At 39.8% G+C, this 11,705-nt stretch overlaps 1 protein-coding gene across 2 annotated transcripts in view; it reads right to left on the minus strand.

Annotated features, from left to right (window-relative positions):
- cpne9 (copine family member IX) overlaps positions 1-11,299 on the minus strand; it is a 53,497-nt gene extending 42,198 nt beyond the window's left edge. The window contains exons 1-3 of one of the 2 annotated variants that reach the window (XM_037279609.1): positions 11,222-11,299; positions 11,042-11,139; positions 9,149-9,189 (exon numbers count right to left, since the gene is read on the minus strand). In XM_037279609.1, coding sequence (XP_037135504.1) covers positions 9,149-9,189; positions 11,042-11,118 — 118 coding nt within the window. In that variant the 5' untranslated portion in view covers positions 11,119-11,139; positions 11,222-11,299. Of the gene's footprint in view, positions 1-9,148; positions 9,190-11,041 lie in introns of both variants that reach the window. The other variant, XM_037279618.1, reaches the window with a different exon arrangement.
- Positions 11,300-11,705: the final 406 nt, after the last annotated feature.

An 11,705-nucleotide genomic window follows, 5' to 3' on the forward strand; every position in this document is an offset into this window, starting at 1 on the left:
CCTCAGAGCAGCCAAATCACACGGCTATTCATTGCCAGCACTCGAAGGCATACCTCTAAATACAATTCTTGACAATGGACTACAGGACAGCAAGGGCCCAGGTGACTTAGAAAAAGACTGAAGTTGCGTGCAAGCACAAATCACATTATATACAGTGCAGCAGAGTTTAGAAGTGGCAGAGCGGAGGATGTCAGGAGGAATCACCTCTCTTACCGTTGTCCCTTTGGCTGGGAAAGTCTTCTTTCAGCCTTTCAAATTAGCGCAAAAAGAAATGCTTGCAAAGAGATTATTTAGACGCGGGCGTTCACTTGACCAACATTATTGCCTTTAACTGATCGAAATTATAGCTACGAGTGCACTTCAGACTGCCGATGATACACGGCGGCAGTTCACTTCATGACATCCAGCCAACATTGATTCGCATTTTTTTGTTTTGTTTACTCCAAATAGAAGAAGAAGGAGCACATATTAGGAACACGTATGTTATGTGCTCGCATTTTCCAGGTTTGCAGGTTACACGGAGAACAAATCTGGTGTGTTTTCGTACAGTTCAAAATTGTTGAGCACAATTTATCTTTTGATAAAAACATGTTAACTGTGCGCATTTTTGAAACGTTTGTTTTAGGAGAAGATAGAACAAATCAAATGCATCTTCATTCATTAGAATGGTAAATATAATTAGAGATTGTTAATTTGAGACTAACCCCAACTATTTAGTTGAGAGTAAGGCATCTATCTCATCAGGTTTCAAAAGCATATGTCACATAGCATTTTCTTTGAAGAAAATAACAGACATTTGCTTTTCTTTGAATTCATAATCTCCTGCTCGATTTACTGTGCTCCAAACACAGACGACTTCACAAGCTTGGGGAAACACACAAAGCTTGTGACTCCTCAAGGGCAACGACAAAGTCACGCATGCCTGTAATATGTTTAAAAAAAAAAAAAAAACTCAACAAGACTGTAATGAATATACAGGTCAACACTAGTGACTTCCTCCCGGGAAGGACTCTTATTAAAAGAAGCAGCATCTTTAAAACACTGACTGACAGCAGAAATTGCAACAAGCCTTCATGAATACAAAATGGTTTCATACTACGTACTTGCAAAAAATGAGCTGAAATGTATTTGTGGGTAATTTGAATACCAACACTAGTCTCTATGGCTCAGCTTATTCATGTGATTCAGATGTATTATTTATTAGACATATACAACTGAGACTAAAACATAATAATATACTACAGTCAGCTGTCCCTTGAGCCATTCGAATGAAGATAAATAAATGATCACACAGATGACATTTCCTTTTTTTTTTGCAGAAGATGGCTACCATTTTCACGAATCTAATAAAAACAGAAACTAACCATTTTTTTGCCATTTTGTATGTAATTATTTATTATTTTCTCATTCATTAGATTCAACAGCTGCAGGGTAACTGTGTCTACTGGTAAAAATTCCTAAAGGCACTCATGTAAATACCATAAGACTAATATCAACGCAAAAATGTAAGTTAAACTGAACCTCTTGTTGAACACTAATAGAATATCAACAGACTATGCGTTATAAATATTGATTGACTAATCCTAAAATGACTTTGTTTTGAAGTTGTTTGATTAATATAGATTCATCATTACAACAGGCAGCAAAGAAACTAGCAGCTACAGTCAGTCCCAGTGCTATAAGCCCACATGCAGCACGTTTGCATAATTGATCTGAACGTATAGTAAGAATTTTAATAATGCATAATGTGAAGTCTTTGATATTCTCTCCAAGAGCATTTCATGTGACCAAGAACTCTTTTAATAAGAGTAAAAAAATAGCACATATTGTTACAAAAACAAGAAAATATTACTGATTAACTTACTGAAAGTTAGTTTCATTTTATTTAACATTTATTTATTCAGGTAAGGAGAGAACACATTCTTTTGCAAATGATATAGAATTTAATAAATGTCAGAAAAGTTGGGGAATGAAGCAATTCCTCCTGCACCACCAGACTTTCCAACAGCTTCGTACTCCAGGCTGTTAGGATCCTGAACTCGCTCCCCCTTTCAGCGTAGCGTCCTGTTCTTGCTGTATGCTCACTGGCTCGGTTTTGCCCCTCATATTCAATGGGTTATTGGTCTGTTTTTATTCATCGCTCATTTTATTTTATTTATTATTTATTATTTATGGTTTGTGCCTTCTTGTTTTTGTTTTGTGTCGCCTACTTGTATGTCTCGTCACCGTGGGATGGAGGAAACGGAATTTCGGTTTCTTTGTGTGTCTTGACATATGAAGGGATTGACAATAAAGCTGACTTTGACTTTGAATTACATACTAGTAGGTCTTAAAGCGAAACCTTTTTGAACAATGCTATGTGGCATCTTCTAACTTTGACAAAACTGAAGAAAGATTTTGAAGAAAGACATTTTTGGCATTTTTACGAGCACACAACTTGAATATAATCCAACAACAGCTATGACCTGTGCTCTGCACACAGAAAAATCTCTGGATGAGGTTCTGCCAAAGGGTTACAACAAAGCAATTTTATTCGCTTGCATTATACATTGAAAAGGAAACTAACAATGATGTCCATTTGAATGAGAGACTACAGATAGATGGTAGTTTGAAAGGACATAAGACCAGAAATAGTCAGAAAAGTGTCTTGGGTAAGTTGGACAACAAGAAGGGTAATTTTACAAAACGTATCAACCTTGAAATTGAAGAGGTGACTGCTTCCTCCAGGGTCCTATGCTGCTGATGTACGTCTTACTGTCTAAAGGCATCAGAGAAAAAAAAAAATATACAGTATATCACTCCACTGGCAAGTTTCCTTGATCTTGACTGCAGATGGAGGAATGAAAACTGATCACACAGTTACTCCTCCATGTGTGGGCAAACACATCCAGGCATCAAGCAATTTGGTGGCGGAGAAGCACAAACTCTAATTCAATTTACACGATGCCCAGGCAACACAGTACAACATCTCCAAGGACAAAGTCTAAGGCATCAATAAATTAGATGAGTAGAGAGGCACTTCACAGACAATCTTCACCATCTTGGCATTTTGTTCTGCAAAACAGCGTTGGCGGTCAAAATGACTTTAAAAAAGGATAGCAATTTACCAATGCACTCAGATTCAAGCATTCACTTATTCTGAAAAGAGAAGTGCAAAATGTGTTCTGGTGCATCTATAGCGTTATTCAGCTCAGAAAATTGTACTCAACCATTAACAAATTGCATCACTCATTTGAGGTGGGAAAACTTTCATCTAACTCAGCCCTGTCTCGGATTTGCATAAAATTCCGCACGGCTCCCATTATGTGATGAGGTCAGGTAAACTGTGGAATCCACTACTTGGCAACAACCAATAGGAGCTGTCATTGCTTCTCTTAAAGCTAAATAATTGGTCATGTCTACAATAGATTACACTAGCTATGCAACTATTCTGCTTAGCATTACAAAGGGTGCTTGTCTATTTTCCCAATTCAGGCGGTAGACTCTCGACTTTCAACTTTATCTAACAAGTAAATCGGAAGTAAGATGGCGGCGCGTGCACACGCAGCGGCCTCTCTCTGTCCCGAACGGTGTTTTGTTTTGTCGTTTAATGTGGGTTTGTCCGCCAGTTTTGTGTGTTCGTCTCGTCGTGCCGGGTTGTGCTACAAGTGCGGCGGGCTGCTTCTGCTCGACATCGGCGAAAGCGAGTTTTGTGGCGATCTGGACTTTGAAGCGGGGACATTAAAGGCGCTCGGTCTGCTCCGTCCTGGAGCGTCGCCGGACTCGCCTGCTATTCCTCCCCCGGTTGGGCGTCCGGGCCTGGCTGGCGGCCAACCCAGCTCGCCCGGCCGTGCCTTCCATTCTTCTGGCGAACGTTCGATCGCTGGACATCAACATGCCTGCTGAGTTCTGCGGACCGGACAGTGCGTAGCTGCTGTGCATCTGGAGCGGATGGCGTGCTATCGGGCGGACCGGGCCATTGTACGAGGGGGAACATCGCGAGGAGGTGGACTGTGCGTTTACATCCGTGACAAATGGTGCCGGGACTCTGTTGTGGGATGCCAGCACTGCTCGCCACTGGCGAAGTTTGTGATCTCCAGGCTGTTGGGGTCCTGAACTCTCTCCCCGTTGTTTTACTTGTGTGTTAATCGTGTACTGTGTCTCGTCACCGTGGGATAGGGGGAACGGTATTTCGGTTTCTTTGTGTGTCTTAGCATGAAGGAATTGACAATAAAGCTGACTCTGACTCTGACTCTGAACTCCCAATCGATCATTTCTCCCGCTAAGATCCCAATCTTACAGTGAAGTAAACAATTTACATTGTGGGGAATGTGTCGCGACACGACTCCTCTTCTCCGAGGGAGAGACTGCTCACTCGGACTCGCTGCCATCGAGCAACCACTTCTTCTCAATCCATGGTATCATCTCAAGCACATTGCTAAATTGACTAGTTAAAGGAGTAACTTTATGAGTTATGAGTCTTGTTTCCCAATTCTGATAAGACTGCTGCTGCTGTCACTTTCATGACATCTAAACCATCTGGCTCACACTATTCTGTGCCCACCACAATAGTATCCGGCTTGAGGACTGGCAAGATAGCTGAAATTGTGAAATTGTAGCATGTATTCTCGCGAGTCCATCTGCCTCACAATGCAAGCATCTGACTGCTTTGGGAGAGACAAAATAGTGATTCAATCTTGCATTGAAACGAGAGTGACTTTTTGTGGCTGGGTTAAAGGTGTAAAAAGTATCATCGAATATGGAGTGCCATCAAAGTGCCTTCAAAGAAGCCTTTGAATCCTCGCTCTGATGTTCTCTCACCCTTTGTGTGTGAGTATGTGCATGCAATTGCCCCGCCCCCAAGGGTCTCTACAAAGATATACTGAGGTACTGTCAAGTACGTTATCGCTTCCCCCTGTTTAGTTAGTGTGACATCATTCACCGTAATGTCACAAACAACTCGAGACTTGCCCTTTTAGCTTACAGAGCACTTCACAGAATTTCGGTGTCGCATTTTGCATCTTACACTGATGTGGAGACAGATGACCAATTATACAAGCAGAAGGTCTGGAAATTGAGTTGAGGTCTGGATCATTGACTTCCTGGAATTGGAATAACACTTGCCAAAGTACTGGAGGTGGGTGACAGAATAAAACGGTGCCCTGAGAAAAGACAGCTTTGACATTTTTAGGTATTGCAAATTAACCTTCACAGTACCTGGGGTTACCTATCCATGGCAAGCAAGTACAGTACAGATTCTCATGAATAAAAATGGAAAAGTAGAGTACTGAAGGTTGATTAATGCTGAAAAAAAAATATTTATATCATTAAATACTTAAGATTTCACAGTGGAGCATTGCTTAGCACCTGCCCCTCACAGTTCAGCGCTACAGGCTCCGGGCTTCCTGTGTAGAGTTTGCATGTTCTCCGCGTGCCTGCATGGGTTTCCTACAGGTACTCTGGTTTTCTCCCACATTCCAAAGATATGCATACTAGGCCAATTGTCCAGAGGCGTGAGTGCGAGTGGTATATACAGTATACTGTGGATGCTGTGGCACAAAACACAATTTCTTTTTGATATCAATGATTTGGGTCACAGGATTCTTTGTCACCTTGTTTGTGTCATAAAATAATTCCCTATTTACAGAAGCACTCCTATATAGTTCCACTGAACTATCCAAATGAAAAGTATATCAATTCACCATAACGGTGAAGTATATTGTGCATCTTTATTCTATACTTTTTAGTAAAAAGTGTTCAAAAATTATTTTTGTCACTAGGAATTTCGATGTTGTCAAGAGTTATGAGTCAGATGATGAAACGGTAGTTTCAGACTCTATCTCTCTGACCCATTTACTAATTGACGCTGATTAGTTCTGAATGAAATGAATGAGCGGAAAAATGTAACCCTAAATTTAGCATTTTACACAATCAGCGGTCTACAGAGATTACTTGTATCCCTGATTATGACTGTGTGATTTAATTAAACCATTTACATCACGTCAATCTCCTATCTCCTGTATGGCGCCCACTCTGTTAATTACGTCTATCCTGTCACCTAGATTGCACTCGTATTAGTGGCTTGGGATTTACTCGTATGCATGATTCCTGTCAAAATAGCCACCAGATGAGGCTGATGCAGAGTGTGCCTGTGAATGTAAATGGAGTGGTTGATTGGAATAGAAGAGCAATAGAATTATGTGGAAGCTATCATCCAATGATGGTATATCTCACATGTACTGTATGTTATGCATTCTGTCATTAGAGCAGGTAATGCCCAATTTAATGTTTTTCTGGATGACAGTCAAAGCTAGTTTGCTTGTGTTTACACCATTATGAACAAAAAAACAGGGATCACTCCCAAGTTGATATTGTATAAAGTTATGATATCTCTGATCAACTCTGTTGCTTTCACCTTTAGTGTTTAATAGACACATATATTGATGCATCTTATCTGCAATAGTACGTGTTTTATTTAAAATTAAGCCCGGGCCACTAGAATTCACTACCAGCTTCTTGAGATGCCCAGTAATCGCGTTAACGGATTTAACAAAGATCTTGCCCTTTGAATTCCTCCAAAGTCTCGTTGGTCCAGTAGACTTGTTTCTTTGACCACTTGCTCCTCCTTCTTACACTTTCGAACCAAATGCTGTCCTGTCAATGGACTATTACAATAACGTTGCTGTTGAACTTAGGTCTACCTGTGTTTTAGCCATCAAGGCAAAGCTTTAATCCAACTTTGGTAATGCCACAGTCTAAACGATCAGCTGCAGCAGTCAAGCGCTTCCATGTAATTTTCTTCGAAAGGCTCTTTGGTACTGTTATAGATAGAACAAACGCGCCCACCTTGTTTTCTGACTAAAACACTATTCTGGGATTCCTGAATGGCCCTGTCACTTCGATTATGTTCAGAGACCATTTTTATTTACTTATACTGGACGCTTTGACGATGAAACAAAACTGTGCTTTAATATCTTCTCTCATCCTTCATATTGTCTCCCTTTTCATTTAAAAATAACAGTGTGGGACTTATTTTTCCCTCTACAATATGTTCAGTGGGAGCATTAACTAAAGTTTGAAATGCACCAGGTTTTGCTTACGTTGACATCTCTTATTCATCCTCCAATTTGAAATACTGTTTAACAAACATGTTTGCCACTGCCGTCTAAAAGATAACCTTAATATTATTTAACTGGCTGATTAAACCAGGTAAACATTAAGTAGGTGGGGGCGACTATGTCAAAGTGATGCATGAACACAACAATGGCTCCAGGACTTCGCAATGACTTCAAGGCGAAATTGCTGACCCTGACAAATATCTCTTGTTTTGGTTCGTGTGTCAACACTCGGCACTTTCAAAAGGACAATTCCTCTGGCACTCCTAAAATATTTGCGGCGTCTGGGTAAAAGATAAACAAACCAGAGAGCCATCACTAGATACAGTAGGTGTCATTCCCAGTACATTTATTCATCCCCTAATCATTTTTTCACAACCTCAAACCATCAAACTAATGATACCCTGGCAGCAAAACAGGAATATTGGTTAAAACTATGGGACCACAGAGGCAACTTTGGCCCCAAACAATAAGTTTTAAAAAGATGAAGATGAGTTTCAACTTTTAGTTAGAAATAAACAATCCTTTGTTTATGGCTTCACCAGAAAAAAAACAGAATAAGGATGACCTAGTCAGAGCCCCGTCCATGAGCCAATTGAACATCTGTGGAGTGAACCTGAAAATGGCTGTGCACAGGGAGTACCTTTAAAATTTGGCACATGATCCACTTTTAAAAGAAAGGGTTTTGCAGTTGTGCAAAGATATGGCCTAACTATGAATTATTCAACTTTGTATGGAACATATTGTTGTTGTAAAGAGAACAGTAAATTGCAACATTGCCATGGCAACCATGGATAACCTACTTTAGTCATCTATAATAATATTGGGGACCAGCTGAGACACTCTCTAATGTAGCTTTAGCGTTAAGGCGAACGTGTTCAGGTTGGATGCTTTCCCGGCTCATACCTTGAGAACTATTGAATCATGTTTTAAAAATATCAGCTCAGTATTGCTCTTTTGCTCTTGCAAATTGTTTCCTGGGCTAATGAGGTCACACAAAATAACCTCCCGCAGGTCTTAACCAGACTTGCCAGGATGACCTTTGGTGGACTGAATATTTATACTTTCACACGTGTACGCAGTGTTCATCCTTTTTTTTTTTCTTTTTCTTAAACCAAAGCTTCATTTAGTGAACTTGATATTAAAACCCATTTGGAGAAGACATGAAATTGCAATGCAAAATTTATGCACATCTAGTCTGAAAGGTTTGTTTTTGAATATTTTATGCTCTATTTCAGGGTTGGTCTGTGCTACTTTCTCACAATGAATGGCCTGATTAAGTCATGTTACAGTGATGTAGAGGCAATAATTACAGGTATCTTCTAATACTTGGGCTTCCGATGCTCTTGAGTATACACATCCATGCACAAATGAGATCTTAGGAGTACTACATTACTGTATGTCAGCACAAATATTTAGCCATCATTTTGGCATTCTAAATGCAGTTTCTGCAAGATACGTCGATACCTGTCACATGTAAAGATTTCAGAGATACAACTGCCAAAAGGCGAAAGGTGCATGGAAACATTTGTAACATATTATGAGGAGCTTACTGCATAACATCCATATCCTACTATAGCTGAAGTACCAAAAATTGCTCATGCTCCCTTGTGTCTTAATTAGTGAATGAAGGGCCACAGGTTGTGATGGAATTCTTGATCAGGGTATCCAGGGAACATACACTTTGACACCAAGGCTTCACAATATTATCCAAGAATGACATTCATATGACCGATGTTTTTTTCTTATAGCTGTAACTTTCATTTGACGTCACACTGCCAGTATCTTGACCTTCCTTCAACACTGACACTATAATTCTGCTGTAAGGTTTTATTGTTCCCTGCATCGGCAGTGCGGTGAACCATCATCAGCGCTGACCATTTTTGGCTTATTTACTGATTTAAGAATCAGCGCTGACCATTTTTGGCTTATTTACTGGTTTAAGAATTAAACAAAATTCATGATGCTGTTCATTGCCTTTTTGGCTTGGATATGATGCAACGTTCGTGTCTGGGTTTTTTTTTTTGGTCATGTGTGAAATAAATCATACATACCAGGATCAGACTTCGAGAAAGTATCCACATCCAGAAGATTCCTGTGGGAAAAAAAATGCAGTGAAAACAAATCTTTCCCACTCTGACTTTCACAATCATGACTTATGATTGCTTGAAGTAAAAATTCTGTATGAAATGTATTAAACTGACACTTGTTCTAGATGTCAGACAAATTTAAATTTTTCAAAGCAAGAAGCCAATTTATTTTGTAGGATTTTCAATCCCTGATGGTTGAATGCTACAGCGTCATCAGTCACTCACTGTACTTTATGGGACTCAGAAATTGCCATTTGACAAAGTCTCATTGATGCACGATTGCAAAAATAGTCATCGGCAAGAGCTGTGGGTCGGGACCAAAACAACAAGATTCAGGTTACAAGCGGCCAAAATCACTTTCCACCGCAGGGTGTCTGGAATCGCCCAAGGTTTATCTCGCAATCAAATTGGCCGGGATGGCACCAGCTCACCTCTGACTCTATTGGTTGGGGGAGTTTTACCCCGGAGTTTATTATTTCTGCTTATATTATTACCTTTGAGTTATTGTTCTAATATGAGCAAAATCTGAGATTGATTAGTTTACTGAAATGGATTTTGGTAATTCTTTGATGTTCCACTATACATAGAAACGGTATTCATTTTTGGGCGACCATTGAGACACATTTGAAGCTAAATCTCATTTGGCTGTGGCAAATGTTTATTCATGTTTCTTGGGATTGAACCTAAATTCAAAGCTTATGTCCACTGAGATGTGTCGCTAGCTCAAGTGAGGCCGATCAGAGGAGGGACTACACAGGCGCACCAGCCATTCATTATTCAGGAGTGGACTGAAGAGACATTTAGCACACGGCTAGGCTGATGGGAGCAACAAGGCTGACCGGGGTTTACGGCTCGATTTATTGTGCCAATAAAGTGACCCGTTGCTAAACTAGATGAGCCACGATGACACCAAACAGGAGACTAAGAAAAAATCCATTCTGGGCATTTTCATTATTCATTTTTTAGAAAAATGCCCATGATAAGATGATTTCTAATAGTGTGCCTTCCTTTGGGTGCAAACATGCATCTTGAAATACAAAATAAATGTTGAAAAAATCCATCAGTGCATCAGGAATGACTGTGAATATCAATGGTAATCTTCAGAGTCGTGGCTGGACTTTATGCAGGAGCAATTTAGACTACATGGAATGCATTTAATAGCTCCTATGCATGCACCTGCTGCTCAGCTCAACCATTTCCTTGAGAGCAGGGAAATCAAAAGGTCACTGATTTAGGGGGGGCAGGGAATAAAAATAATTATACACGTCCAGGGGTCTGCTTGAGGCGATTGTCAGCCCTGGTGTTGTCATTCCAACACTAAATTTCAATGAGTAACATAGGAAGCAGATAATGTTTTATTTCAATCAAAGCTAGCTCGATAGATTGATCGATGGACTGACTGATGGACTGACGGATAGATAGATAGATAGATAGATAGATAGATAGATAGATAGATAGATAGATAGATAGATAGATAGATAGATAGATAGATAGATAGATAGATAGATAGATAGATAGATAGATAGATAGATAGATAGATAGATAGATAGATAGATAGATAGATAGATAGATAGATAGATAGATAGATAGATAGATAGATAGATAGATAGATAGATAGATAGATAGATAGATAGATAGATAGATAGATAGATAGATAGATAGATAGATAGATAGATAGATAGATAGATAGATAGATAGATAGATAGATAGATAGATAGATAGATAGATAGATAGATAGAAAAAATATAAAGGAAAAAAAGAATGAAAAAGCGTCAACTTTAGTAGACAGGTAAATCTTGAACTTATATGTCAGCGGTTAAAACATCGGTAAGTGTATGCGTAAGAGTTTGACCTTACCGGCACGAGACGGTAACTTCTATTTTAGTTGCAGGGACTCTTGTGTTGAGTGGGTCGAATTCCCCGATGGTTGCCATGATGCTGGAGCAGAAGCGACGCTAAACAGCATCCGAGTAGAAAAACATCAATCTGACCATCTCAACTAACGGTGACTACCGCCGTAAATCCATTGTAGAGTACCTTCGTCTTCTCCTGAGCCTGTGGAGAGACCGACAAAGGTGCGCGCGCTGGGGTGCGAGAGAGCGAGAGAGAGAGAGAGAGAGAGAGAGAGAAAGAGAGAGACAGCGAGAGACAGAGACACACACAGAGAGACAAAGAGAGATAGCGAGATAGAGCGAGAGCGAGAAACAAAGTTTATATATATACATATATAGTTATAATTATTTATTCGCGATGCTTCCCTTGGGTATGTATGTGAGATGTTTTTGTTTCAGAGATGTGCAGTTCAATACATAAAGACTAGTGAGATGTTTTTATTATTATTGAAATTATTATTATTTTATTTTTTATTATTATGCCAGTCCGTTGTCCTTCCTTCGTCCCCGACCTGGACATATTCCCATCATCGTCCCTCTGTCCCATAATATAGCCATCCCCAGACCCATTCCGTTCTCGTCCCCGATCCGTCCAACATCAGCTCGGTCATACTATGGTATAAAAGATG

The sequence above is a fragment of the Syngnathus acus genome, chromosome 2 (assembly GCF_901709675.1).
Source record: "Syngnathus acus chromosome 2, fSynAcu1.2, whole genome shotgun sequence".
NCBI classification, from domain to species: Eukaryota; Metazoa; Chordata; class Actinopteri; order Syngnathiformes; family Syngnathidae; genus Syngnathus; species Syngnathus acus.